Below are 14846 nucleotides of genomic sequence, written 5' to 3' on the forward strand. Positions count from 1 at the left end.
GCAGGGCTTGGTAGTGATATGAGAGGGGGTCACTGTATTTTAGATGTTTCCAAAACTTAATTGCTCTTTTTTGAGTTTTTATTATTAGTGGATATTGGCCTAATTCTGCCCTGCATGCATTGTTTGTAGTTTTCCTCTGGACATGTAGGAGAATCTTACATAACTCTGCATGCAGGGTTTCAATAGGGTGTTTGTCCCATTTGATGAAATCTTGTTTTGCAAGTGGACCCCACACCTCGCTGCCATAAAGTGCAATTGGTTCAATGACATATTCAATTAGTTTTAGTCAAATTTTAATAGGTATTACTCACGCACAGACACACCTCGCTCTCTCCTTCTGTATCATCGCCATCTCTTCCTCTGTGTAAACTGCATATACTTTGAAGAGACCGATTCACAGACGGAGAGAGAAAATAGAGTTGTATCTAGTCTTTTTTTTTGGGGGGGGGGGGGATTTAGCATAGTCTTTAGCATTTGGCACCCACCTCTTCTCCTCTGCACTACCCATCTCTCTCTCCTCTTCTCTCCCTTTCTCATCTCCTCTTCTCCCCTTTCATCTCTGCTGGTGTTTCCCCTTAGCGTCTCCCTGCCACAGGATTGTGGGAAGTGTTTGGAGCCCAGGAGACTCACACAGAGCTGCTACTGCCTGCTCCTACCTACTGGCTGCCCTGCCCTTATCTGTGGGGGAAAATACCCAACACAGAAACACTGGATAGTGTACTGCTGCAACACGCCAGCTTCTGCAATACCTTCCCCAGCTCATCTAGTCTTATCCGCAACATGTAGGCTGTGTTGGTGTTGTCTGGACTGTATGTGTGACTAAAATACACAGCTCTGAGACCAGACGGAGCGCTTCAGGTCATCTTTATCCTCCCAATCCTGTTTTCTCTTCTCATTGTGTGCCATTCATATCAGTTACCATCACACTAACACCAGTGTGTGGAGCTGGAATGGCCTGCTGTGGCCTACGGCTGTTAGTTCACCGTCACAATGGCAGAGGGCTGGGGAGCATGTCCTATTGACGCCCTGAATATAATCACAACACACACACACACACACACACTGCCTCAGGGGACACACCGCCTCATCACAGCCCACAGATGATAGCATTAGGAAGTGATTTCGGATGTGCCTTGTGTCCGTAACACCAGGTAATTAGAGAAAGTTGATTGTCTTCTGTTCTGAATCATCCATGCATGAAGCAGCGTCTGACAGTATGTTAATTAAATCAACCAGACCATAATGGTATTGACATGTGGGACAGACACGGGTTCAGCCGATTCCATTCAGTCGAATGCTTCAATCCCATTTTAAAGATGACTGATGTTTTGATGACTTAGGTGGAGAAAGCAATCTTTCTAACAGTGGTAATTTAAAGATGCATGTCATGCAGAATGAGTTGTTAACAGTTCTGTAAATTACCATGATAATAGCAAGCTATTTCTATTCAAGTGTTCATTTGACAGTCTGGTCTTGTGGTCTCTAAGGCCATTACAGAACGCTTCATATGTCTAACTTCTCTCTCTCTGGGCTGAGAGCCAATCAATAGTTTAGCCTTTTAGCCCAGCCTGCTCCTTTCAGCGTTCACCACAGATCTGCAGCGGGACTGCTAGAACACATCATTTCTCTCCCTGGATAAAAACGTTGAATTCGATAGAGTTGGTGCTCTGAGAGTAAGTGCTTCGAGGAAATGTAAAGAATCCACTTGTGGCCGATTTGGCCCCTGCTGCTACTACATTACATAGTGATTTCTAGGAGTTCGATAGTGTTAGGCCAGATGTTGTTTAGAACAACTTTGATGTAGGTGTTTCTCCCCGAGTCTCTTCCTCCCCGAGCTGAGTGATTTCAGAAACACATCAGACCAGTCGTTCTCTGTTATTGGCTGATCTCAGAGGTTCTAATGAGAAAATGCAAATGAAGGAGCTGTTTCAGAAGGTTCCGTCATCTCCGTGTTCTAGCGGAGTCTAGCAGGGTCTGAGGGGAATCATGGGAAAGTCTCCGTTTAGAGAGTTACTTAACCCTGCTGCAGCACAGCATGCTGTGGGACTAGACCAGACAGACCGACAAAGAGAGATCTGTCCTCCACCTCTTCTCTCCATTCTCTTTCTCCCCCGCCCCCCTCTCTCTGGTTCTCGTTCCTTCCTTCTCTCTCTCTGCCTCTCTGTTCTCTCTCTCATAAATATATAGAAACCCTAGTGTCTTTTTAATAGAATCTTCCTACTCAGTCATCTCCCTAAGTTGATATGCTGTATGTAATACAGAGGAAAGAGACATTGTGTTCAACTGAATTGAAGTCTCTCTGCTCTGCCTGGACGGAATCCTCAGAGAAACCAGAGTTAGACTTTAGCTCCTGGCCTTTCATTGGACCTTTAGATGAATACAATACTGGACTTTTAACCGTAGCCACTCCACACTTTCTCCACGCGCTGCAGGCAGTTAGAGCTGAATACCGGTGTTCCTGAGGGCTACTTAAGGAGTACTTTAAGCCCCAGGCTCCTCGCTAATTTGAGACGCTAATGATGAGAAAGGGATAGGGAGGAAAAGGAGAGGAGGAGTTGGAGAAGGATGATCCGAAGGTTGAAAATGCAATATTGTCTAATGAAACACAGTACATTCCTGATAAAAACCTGATTAATTGATGAGGAGTTTGTTTTAAAGGGTGAGATGGTGCGTGTGTTGTATTCATAGCCATGGTGCTTGTGTCTGAGATTGGTGGTAATCATGTGGAGAGGAGAGCAGTGAAGGAACTCCCCACTGCTGCTGACACACACACACACACACACAGCCTCCCCCTGAGTCTGACTATTAATGTAGAGCTGTTACACACAAATAAACACACACACAGAGAAACACACACACACACAGATAAACACACACACATTCTTCGCTGTCAGCAGCCAGCCTTCACTGATGATATCAGTTTGATAACTCCACTTCTCAGATGACAGCCTGCTGAGATGGTCCTGTTTTGATAAGACAACCATAATAAAACGTAATGTAACTGCTGTGATAACACAAATACAATACTAGATATAATTCAACTCTGCTCTTAGCCACTACATGACCTTGCTATTACCTCCTAATATGTGTTCTATGTTTACAAACCAAACAGCCTGATGCCAGTAAGTCATTCAGTTGCAAGCATGACAAGACTATTCCATAGTTAGGCCTACACCATTAGGCGACACCTGAAGGTTCAGTTTAGAGAGACAGTAACGTTTCACACAACAGGCTACTGTACTAGACCTGGGCTGCCATTTTAGGAGTTTTTCCTAAACTAAAGTTTGATGACCTCTGACCTTTAACAGTAGAACCGCTGGGCTTCTCAGGATCATTTCACAAAGTAAAAAGGAAATCAACCCACAAGCGCGAACGGTCAAATGATTTGCCATAAACAAAGGCACCAACGCTTGAGAAATAATTCAAAACACAAATATAAAAGATGAATTGCATACAGAAACCTTTGTGGAAATACACTGCTCAAAAAAATAAAGGGAACACTTAAACAACACAATGTAACTCCAAGTCAATCACACTTCTGTGAAATCAAACTGTCCACTTAGGAAGCAACACTGATTGACAATAAATGTCACATGCTGTTGTGCAAATGGAATAGACAACAGGTGGAAATTATAGGCAATTAGCAAGACACCCCCAATAAAGGAGTGGTTCTGCAGGTGGTGACCACAGACCACTTCTCAGTTCCTATGCTTCCTGGCTGATGTTTTGGTCACTTTTGAATGCTGGCGGTGCTTTCACTCTAGTGGTAGCATGAGACGGAGTCTACAACCCACACAAGTGGCTCAGGTAATGCAGCTCATCCAGGATGGCACATCAATGCGAGCTGTGGCAAGAAGGTTTGCTGTGTCTGTCAGCGTAGTGTCCAGAGCATGGAGGCGCTACCAGGAGACAGGCCAGTACATCAGGAGACGTGGAGGAGGCCGTAGGAGGGCAACAACCCAGCAGCAGGACCGCTACCTCCGCCTTTGTGCAAGGAGGAGCACTGCCAGAGCCCTGCAAAATGACCTCCAGCAGGCCACAAATGTGCATGTGTCTGCTCAAACGGTCAGAAACAGACTCCATGAGGGTGGTATGAGGGCCCGACGTCCACAGGTGGGGGTTGTGCTTACAGCCCAACACCGTGCAGGACGTTTGGCATTTGCCAGAGAACACCAAGATTGGCAAATTCGCCACTGGCACCCTGTGCTCTTCACAGATGAAAGCAGGTTCACACTGAGCACATGTGACAGACGTGACAGAGTCTGGAGACGCCGTGGAGAACGTTCTGCTGCCTGCAACATCCTCCAGCATGACCGGTTTGGCGGTGGGTCAGTCATGGTGTGGGGTGGCATTTCTTTGGGGGGCCGCACAGCCCTCCATGTGCTCGCCAGAGGTAGCCCGACTGCCATTAGGTACCGAGATGAGATCCTCAGACCCCTTGTGAGACCATATGCTGGTGCGGTTGGCCCTGGGTTCCTCCTAATGCAAGACAATGCTAGACCTCATGTGGCTGGAGTGTGTCAGCAGTTCCTGCAAGAGGAAGGCATTGATGCTATGGACTGGCCCGCCCGTTCCCCAGACCTGAATCCAATTGAGCACATCTGGGACATCATGTCTCGCTCCATCCACCAACGCCACGTTGCACCACAGACTGTCCAGGAGTTGGCGGATGCTTTAGTCCAGGTCTGGGAGGAGATCCCTCAGGAGACCATCCGCCACCTCATCAGAAGCATGCCCAGGCGTTGTAGGGAGGTCATACAGGCACGTGGAGGCCACACACACTACTGAGCCTCATTTTGACTTGTTTTAAGGACATTACATCAAAGTTGGATCAGCCTGTAGTGTGGTTTTCCACTTTTGAGTGTGACTCCAAATCCAGACCTCCATGGGTTGATAAATTTGATTTCCATTGATCATTTTTGTGTGATTTTGTTGTCAGCACATTCAACTATGTAAAGAAAAAAGTATTTAATAAGAATATGTCATTCATTCAGATCTAGGATGTGTTATTTTAGTGTTCCCTTTATTTTTTTGAGCAGTGTAGATCATTGAAATTGTATAGAAGGAAGAGTTGTTCCCGCTTCATTTGAAGAGCATCTTATGGGCTTCATTAGCACTACATAGATGCTTTACAAATCACCAAATCAAATCAAATCAAATTTTATTAGTCACATACACATGGTTAGCAGATGTTAATGCGAGTGTAGCGAAATGCTTGTGCTTCTAGTTCCGACAATGCAGTAATAACCAACAGTAATCTAACCTAACAATTCCACACTACTACCTTACACACACACACAAGTGTAAAGGGATAAAGAATATGTACATAAAGATATATGGATGAGTGGTGGTACAGAACGGCATGGCAGATGCAGTAGATGGTATAGAGTACGGTATATACATATGAGATGAGTACTGTAGGGTATGTAAACATAAAGTGGCATAGTTTAAAGTGGCTAGTGGTACATGTATTGCATAAAGATGGCAAGATGCAGTAGATGATATAGAGTACAGTATATATACATATGAGATGGGTAATGTAGGGTATATAAACATTGTATTAAGTGGCATTGCTTAAAGTGGCTAGTGGTACATTTTTACATAATTTCCATCAATTCCCATTTTTAAAGTGGCTGGAGTTGAGTCAGTATGTTGGCAGCGGCCGCTAAATGTTAGTGGTGGCTGTTTAACAGTCTGATGGCCTTGAGATAGAAGCTGTTTTTCAGTCTCTCGGTCCCTGCTTTGATGCACCTGTACTGACCTCGCCTTCTGGATGATAGCGGGGTGAACAGGCAGTGGCTTGGGTGGTTGTTGTCCTTGATGATCTTTATGGCCTTCCTGTGACATCGGGTGGTGTAGGTGTCCTGGAGGGCAGGTAGTTTGCCCCTGGTGATGCGTTCTGCAGACCTCACTACCCTCTGGAGAGCCTTACGGTTGTGGGCGGAGCAGTTGCCGTACCAGGCGGTGATACAGCCCGACAGGATGCTCTCGATTGTGCATCTGTAGAAGTTTGTGAGTGCTTTTGGTGACAAGCCGAATTTCTTCAGCCTCCTGAGGTTGAAGAGGCGCTGCTGCGCCTTCTTCACAACGCTGTCTGTGTGGGTGGACCAGTTCAGTTTGTCCGTGATGTGTACACCGAGGAACTTAAAACTTTCCACCTTCTCCACTACTGACCCGTCGATGTGGATAGGGGGGTGCTCCCTCTGCTGTTTCCTGAAGTCCACAATCATCTCCTTTGTTTTGTTGACGTTGAGTATGAGGTTATTTTCCTGACACCACACTCCGAGGGCCCTCACCTCCTCCCTGTAGGCCGTCTCGTCGTTGTTGGTGATCAAGCCTACCACTGTAGTGTCATCCGCAAACTTGATGATTGAGTTGGAGGCGTGCATGGCCACGCAGTCGTGGGTGAACAGGGAGTACAGGAGAGGGCTCAGAACGCACCCTTGTGGGGCCCCAGTGTTGAGGATCAGCGGGGTGGAGATGTTGTTACCTACCCTCACCACCTGGGGGCGGCCCTACAACGCCTGGGCATGCCCACCATATATCATGCTCTCTAAAGATTCATAATGCGTCATAACTGTGTGACATAACATCCATTTATTTGTTCACATTTATTAAACCTATATAGAGCATGAAATATGTTTTATAGATTTGTGGCTCATTTATGTAGTGCTTATGAAGCGTATATGATTGCTTTAGGAAGTCTTCATAAGATGCACATCAAGTAAAGCGGGACCATACAAAAGTGATATGATGTACAAAAGTGATTTGTTGATACATGTAGACTACGGATACGGTTTGTATTTGCCTACTCTACAGGCCTGAAACCCATTGAAAACACCACATTTTTTTAAATGGTAGATTTAGATTAGTTCTAGAGTAGTAGCAGTGAGTAATACAGTCCAGTAGCCGTTTCTTTTGAAGTTTCTCGTTTTCAGATTTGTCACATGCACAGGATACAGCAGGTGTAAAACAGTACAGTTGAAATGCGTAACTTGAGCGCTCTTTCCCGATAATATGCAATAAAGGTAGTAATATAGATAAGAAATACAACACATGAAGTGTGAGGGAAGAGAAAAGGTCCAGTTATATACAGGTAGGTCAGTGCCCGTACTTTTATTCCAGTGTGCAGTGGTACTGGAGGGATTGTAAACAGGGGTAAAAGTGGCTGGTTGCAGGATGAATACACATTTGTTCCACCTGAGCGTGTCTGACCACAAGTCAGACTCACCAAATGTTTGATGGATCCTTTTTGTCGTTTTCTAAGGCCTCTTAAGGGGAGAAGGTAATCAGATTACATTACTGAGTTTAGGTAATCCAAAAGTTACCTTACCTGTCCAAAATTGTAATCAGTAACTGTAACAGATTATATTTAGAAAGTAACCTACCCAACCACGAGTAAGTAATAAAGTCCATTAACAGCTTTTTTGTTGATGAATTCAAAGGAAAAGAGTTGTCAACCCACAAGGCGTGTGGTCAAATGATTTGCCGTGAACATAAGCGCCACCACTTGTGGTTCATATGGTGCACCACAAAATCAAACGGCAGTGGGCGTCGGCCTTCGGCGGTTCTAGTTTTAATGAACACACTAATCAAGAGTGTTGCTGCTCTGTGGAGGGTAGGGGGTTGGTGAGAGGGTTAGGAGGACAAACTGACAGAAGACCACTAATGAGAAAGCCCCCTTCTCTCTCTGTGGAGGTGTGTGTGATGTAATCCTACTGTACACGCTCCCCTACCTGCCTCATTAGCATCATGCTAACGAGCCCTCTGCTGCGGAGGTGTCACTGGGGGGAGAGGGGAGATGTCACAGAGCCAGGGGTGGAGGAGGGGAGATGTCACAGAGCCAGGGGTGGAGGAGGGGAGAGGTCACAGAGCCAGGGGTGGAGGAGGGGAGATGTCACAGAGCCAGGGGTGGAGGAGGGGAGAGGTGGGCATGTTTAACCCTTCACCCTCCTGGAGGGAGTCCCTTGGTCTCTTGAATACATGTCCTATCCTCTCTCCATTTGGTTTCACCTCTCAGTTCAATTCAAGGGTCTTTATTGGCATGGGAAACCTATTTTAACATTGCCAAAGCAAGTGAAAGGGATAAACAAAAGTGAAATAAACAAATAGTGAACCGTAAATATTACTCACACAAGTTCCAAAAGAATTAAGACATTTCAAATGTCATATTCTGTCTATATACAGTGTTGTAACAATGTGCAAATAGTTCAAGTAAAAAAGGGAAAATAAATAAATATGGGTTGTAATTTACACTGGTTGCCCTTTTCTTTTGGCAACAGGTCACAAATATTGCTGCTGTGATGGCACACTGTGGAATTTCACCCAATAGATATGGGAGTTTATCAAAATTGGATTTGTTTTTGAATTCTTTGTGGGTCTGTGTAATCTGAAGGAAATATGTGTCTCTAATATATCATATATTTGTTAGGAGGTTGGGAAGTGTAGCTCAGTTTCCACCTCATTTTGTGGGCAGTGTACGCACAGCCTGTCTTCTCTTGAGAGCCAGGTCTGCCTACGGCGGCCTTTCTCAATTACAAGGCTATGCTCACTGAGTCTGTACATTGTTTTGGGTCAGTCACAGGGGTCCGGTATTCTGCCACTGTGTACTCTCTGTTTTGGGCCAAATAGCATTCTAGTTTGCTCAGTTTTTTTTGTTCATTCTTTCCAATATGTCAAGTAATTATATTTTGGTTTTCTCATTTGTTTGGGTCGAATTGTGTTGTTGTCCTGGGGCTCTGTGGTGTTTGTTTGTGAACAGAGCCCCAGGACCAGCTTGCTTAGGGTACTCACCTACAGAGAGATGAACCTGGAGAAGTTGGCTTTATGGAAGGTTTGGGAATCACTTCCTTTCAGCCAGTTGTAGAATTTAACAGATCTTTTCTGGATTTTGATAATTAGAGGGTATCGGCCTAATTCTGCTCTGCAAGCATATTTGGTGTTTTACGTTGTACACAGAGGATATTTTTCCCATTTAGTGAATTCTTGGTTGGTGAGCGGACCCCAGACCTCACAACTATATAGGGTAATGGGTTCTATAACTGGTTGAAGTATTTTTAGCCAGATCCTAATTGGTATGTCAAATGTTATGTTCCTTTTGATGGCATAGAAGGCCCTTCTTGCCTTGTCTCTAAGATCTTTCACAGATTTGTGGAAGTTACCTGTGGCGCTGATGTTTAGGCCGAGGGATGAATTGTTTTTTGTGTGCTCTGGGGCAACGGTGTCTAGATGGCATTTCTATTTGTGGTCCTTGCAACTGGACCTTTTTTGTAACACTATTATTTTTGTCTTACTGAGATTTACTGTCAGGGCCCAGGTCTAACAGAATCTGTGCAGAAGATCTAGGTGCTGCTGTAGGTCCTCCTTGGTTGGGGACAGAAGCACCAGATCATCAGCAAACCGTAGACATTTGACTTCAGATTCTAGTAGGGTGAGGACGGGTCCTGCAGCCTGTTCTAGTGCCCTCGCCAATGTGTTTATATATATGTTGAAGAGGGTGGGGCTTAAGCTGCATCCCTGTCTCACCCCACGGCCCTGTGGAAATAAATGTGTTTTTTGTCCATTTCAACCGCACACTTGTTGTTTGTGTACATGGATTTTATAATGTCGGATGTTTTTCCCCCCCAACACCACTTTCCATCAATTTGTATAGCAAACCCTCATGCCAAATTGATTCAAAAGCTTTTTTGAAGTCAACAAAGCATGGGAAGACTTTGCGTTTGTTTGTTTGTCAATTAGGGTGTGCAGGGTGAATACGTGGTCTGTTGTACGGTAATTTGGTAAAAAGCCAATTTGACATTTGCCCAGTACATTGTTTTCACTGAGGAAATGTACAAGTCTGCTGTTAATGATAATGCAGAGGATTTTCCCAAGATTGCTGTTGATGCATATCCCAGGGTAATTATTGGGGTCGAATTTGTCTCAACTTTTGTGGATTGGGATTATCAATTATTGGTTCCAAATATTGGGGAAGATGAGGATTATTTTAAAGAGTTTAAGTATAGCCAATTGCAATTTGTGGTCTGTATATTTTATCATTTCATGAACAGGATACCATCAACACCAGAGGTCTTTTGGGGGTTTGTATTTTGTCCTGTAGTTCATTCAATGTAATTGGAGAATCCAGTGGGTTCTGGTAGTCTTTAATAGCTGATTCCAAGATTTGTAATTGATCATGTATATGTTTTTGCTGTTCTTTTTTATAGAGAAAAAAAAAATGAAGAAGCAATTTATCCACACCTCCGTTTTGGATAGATAACTCTTCGTGTTGTTTGTTTAGTGTGTTCCAGTTTTCCCAGAAGGGGTTAGAGTCTCTGGATTCTTCAATTACGTTGAGCTGATTTCTGACGTCCTGTTCCTTCTTTTTCCCGTATTGTATTTCTGTATTGTAGTAATTCACCATAGTGAAGGCGTAGACTCAGGTTTTCTGGGTCTCTATGTTTTTGGTTGGATAGGTCTCTCAATTTCTTTCTTAGGTTTTTGCATCAAACCATTTGTCATTGTTGTAAATTTTCTTAGGTTGTCTGCTTGACATTTTTTGATTTGATATAGAAGCTGGAAGGTAAAATATACTGTTTAGGCTTTCTGCCAAGTTTACACCTTAACTATTACAGTGAAATGTTTTGTCCAGGAAGTTTATTGTTGCCTAATAGTTTTTTGGTTAGTTTTTACACTACTTTTCTTCCATCTATACCATTTCTTAATATTATTCAGTTCCTTTGGTTTGGATGCCTCATGATTGAGTATTGCTCTGTTCAAGTAGACTGTGATTTTGCTGTGATCTGATAGGGGTGTTAGTGGGCTGACTGTGAACGCTCTGAGAGATTCTGGGTTGAGGTCAGTGATAAAGTAATCTACAGTACTACTGCCAAGGGATGAGCTGTAGGTGTACCTACCATAGGAGTCTCTACCATTGACTATGTACAGACACAGCGTGCGACAGAGCTGCATGAGTTGTGACTCATCTTTTGGGTTGTTTTGTCATAGTTGTTTCAAGGGGGGCATATTTGGGATGCAATACTGTCTCTTCTGTACCATGTTTCTTGTAGGATGACAATGTCTGTATTTCCAATTTCTTTGAAGTCTTGGTTCCTGTTCTTTAGGCCAAAGGCAGATGTCCGCAGACCTTGTATATTCCAGGATGAGATAGTAAAATCTTTGTGTTCCATAGTATCTAGTGTTGTTTTCGTGTGGTTTAGGCCCGGACCATCACAGTAGGTGTGAGCAGAGCATGTTGAGCATCTGATACATACCTCTTAGGTTGCAGGATGGGGCTTGGGCAATGTATTAGTGGAGGTTGGGCCTGTTTCTCTGCTCACGGCCTGGGCATATGTCCTGCTGTCATATTGAGGTCCTTGATGCAGGGGCGGGGGGCCAGAAGGGGCATAGGCCTGATCTGGGGGGGTCCTGTATAGGGTGTGGCCAGGGTTTGTTTGGGGTGGTCTCAGCTGGTTGGGGTGTGGCTAGTGACACTGTGGTCTGGGTGTAGGCTCTCTTGCCGTGGGTTCTCTTGGTGCTGGTCCTTTTGGGAGGGTGTCTCGCTGGTCTGGGCAGGGTGTACGTTGCTGGGGCTGCATCAGTCTCTCGCTCTGTCTGTCTGTGTCTGTCTCGCTCTCTCTCCTTTAACTGGAATAGAGAGGAAAGGCTGATGTATCACATGCCGTGTGCTCTGTCTGTGACTTTCTCTCTCTGTATTTCTCAGCCTTTTGTGAATGGCGTCGGCTGGGGGAGAATAGAAGCACAGCGGCAGTAACTAGACAGCTCCAGTAGAATACGACTTGCTACAGCTCTGTGGAGAAGAGTCCTACTCTCTCATTACATCAGACTGTTCTCAGGGGTGTTATTGTTAGAGCAGTCTTGTGTGGAACAAGGCAAATTATGAATCTTCAATATAGTGGTGAGTCCTTTTCATCTTGGATAGGGATATAGGAGATTTGGTACATCAGTAACACCCTGTTCTGTCTGAATAGCGTTGTGATAGTTACCAAAGACCCCCACATGGTTGTAATACTGTTCAGATTTCATGTCTGGTTGTTTACTCAAATAGTGTTGCTGTTATGTTTCGCTGTATTGCTTTTTCTGCTAATGGCTAAATGACATCCCTTCAGTATGATCTATACACATGATGTAACATCATATTAGGAGACCATTCCCTTTGTGTCAATAGCAGTAAGTGTCAAGACAAAAGGTTTTACTCATCAACCATTCTCTCCCTCTCTCTCCAGGGGACAGAAGCGCAAGCTTGCTGAGGCCAAGGAGGAGGAAGTGGAGGAAGAGGGGGAGTCGGCGGACGAGTCCACCAAGGATTCTAATGAGGAAGAGGAAGGAAGCAGCTCAGAGGCTGATGAGATGGCCGCTGCCCTGGATGCGGAGCTCAACGACTTCATTTGACAAGGATCAATTTGATTGGACGTTTGTGAACGATGCGTCACAGAAACACTCTAAGTTACCCCAGCAGATTTACGTCCAGGTGGTGCCTGAATCTACGTCCAGGTGGTGCCTGAATCTTTGTCTCTACGCTGTGTGCCGGTGTGTGTGTGGATGTGTTTTAACGAGGTTGAATGTGTTGTACAGAATGAAAAGGTAGGTTAGTACAGTAGGAAAACGTCGGTGTGTAAATATAGTTGTAGATCATTTTTAGGGTTAATGTAGAAACTTTCGACAGTTGTTTTATTGTAAGATAAAAAAAAATAGGAGAGATTTTGGCTAATTTAGTATTACTTGAGTTTGTTTTCATATTAAGACTTTTATATAAATTCAACAAATTACTTAATTCATTGGTCGTATGATGCCAAAGAGTTTGAACTAGGCCAATCAAAGCCTGCAGCTATACATTTTACTCTGACGTCACATCCTGTGTTCCTATTTCCTGTTGTTTTTTAGGGGTTAATCATTAAAACATTGTTACCAGCAGAATGACTAAGACGCCTGAATGTGTCCCATTGGATCTTTTCCTCTCTGTTCTTCTTTACCGTGGCGTTGGTACCAGAGCCATATATAGAGATCGATATGTATATATGACTCTGGTTGGTAGCTTTATGAAGTCAACTGAGCTATCTGAGAAACACCCAGGATGCACTGCAATATCAACATCTTCATTATACAACCAATAGTTATCACCAGTTTATCTTCTGACTGACCTGGCTGAAAGCTCAAAGCAGGAAGTATATAAGCTGCACTGTGGCAGCAGTCCTGGCTCTACCAATGAGCTGTGCTGGTCCTCCTGGCTCCACCAATGAGAGGTGCCGGTCTTCCTGGGTCCACCAGTGAGCAGTGCCTGTCCTCCTGGCTCCACCAATGAGCAGTGCCTGTCCTCCTGGCTCCACCAATGGTCTTGATCAACCTTTCCAACACCAACTTCAAAAGTTACCTGGTCGAGAGAGAGGATGCTAGTGCCCAAAAGGCCATTCTGACATGGGCAGTGACATTGATGACTTTCACCATTTTAAAATACTTAGCTGGGTGGGACTTCCTATGGGTTAAGGAAGGATCACATAATTCCATCCAACTCATCAGTAGGGATCAGCCAATGAATTACACTCGTGAGCAAACATTCCATAACTGCAGGTGGTAGTAAATCGCCACCTTTGGCGTTATACCTGTTCAAACAACACATTCCTGGTGGCAGTATACACCCTTTCAGTTTTTTGCTGACTCGAAGAAGAAAATTGACTACTTCAATGACCTCATTGGTGCTGCCCGTGCTTTCACAGACGCTATAATGGGCCAGATGCAAGGATGCCATGTCTATGGTCAAGACTAATTCACCTGTCAAAGGATTAGGTTCGAGACCCACCAACCAGGTCACTGTCTCAACCTCCACTCACTGGAGCCTGTGATTGGTGGAGCTATTTTGTTTTGCTTTATTACCATTCTTCTTATTAGCTCTTATAGCTACTTCTAGCAGGTGATTTATGTTTTAGCCACTTGCAGAGGCATTGATTTACTAACATTTCAGCCAGGTTCAGAAAGTGTCCCAGTCTCAACTGCTCTTAGTAGGAACGTCAAACGTTCAGGCAGCTGCACAGACACTATGGAGGCTCTAGTTTAGAGCGCCCAGTTAAATTGTGTTTGAGAGCATTTTTAAACTCTAAATGGTTAAATGGGTGAGAAATAGATGTCATTGTTCAATAGTTTAAGTGGGCAACATATACTATCACCTTAAATTGACATGTTGAATTATTTTGACATATACAATTATTTTACACTGTGCAAATTTCCCTAATGTGGACAGTTTGTGTTGCTACTTTACACAAGCTTGCATTTTCACGCCTTAACATTTTGTGGAATTACACGTCCTTTTTACATCAGATTGGTGGTGATAGTATAAAACTTTATAGTCATCACGATGACATAAGATAAATTGCTTAAAACAAATAAATATCTTTGATTTTATACTGTTGATTTTATCACACGCACTGCCGAGTGCAGGACTTGTAGATTTAATTTTCAAATTCTTAAATGCCATAAATCGGTCTCTCTATAAAAGTAGCTGGCCACACACCAATACATGGATTTGACAGTGAAACTATCACTTAAATAGCATCCAACCAATATTTACTATGACGCGTCGTGAATCATTGAAGTTAACGGAAAAAGTGGTTTTCTGCCTTTTCCTTGATGGCAGCCTCCTGAAATGAACTCCCGATATTCCAAGGTATACAGTGGGGAGAACAAGTATTTGATACACTGCCGATTTTGCAGGTTTTCCTACTTACAAAGCATGTAGAGGTCTGTAATTTTTATCATAGGTACACTTCAACTGTGAGAGACGGAATCTAAAACAAAAATCCAGAAAATCACATTGTATGATTTTTAAGTAATTAATTTGCATTTTATTGCATGAC

The 14846-nt window shown here is 43.9% G+C and overlaps 1 protein-coding gene across 1 annotated transcript in view; it reads left to right on the forward strand.

Annotated features, from left to right (window-relative positions):
• The window catches only part of LOC139558527 (RNA polymerase II subunit A C-terminal domain phosphatase-like), a 156081-nt gene extending 143166 nt beyond the window's left edge, over positions 1-12915 (forward strand). The window contains exon 13 of the mRNA XM_071373694.1: positions 12225-12915. Coding sequence (XP_071229795.1) covers positions 12225-12390 — 166 coding nt within the window. The 3' untranslated portion in view covers positions 12391-12915. The remainder of the gene's footprint in view (positions 1-12224) is intronic.
• Positions 12916-14846: the final 1931 nt, after the last annotated feature.

This window comes from Salvelinus alpinus, chromosome 29, assembly GCF_045679555.1.
Source record: "Salvelinus alpinus chromosome 29, SLU_Salpinus.1, whole genome shotgun sequence".
NCBI lineage: Eukaryota > Metazoa > Chordata > Actinopteri > Salmoniformes > Salmonidae > Salvelinus > Salvelinus alpinus.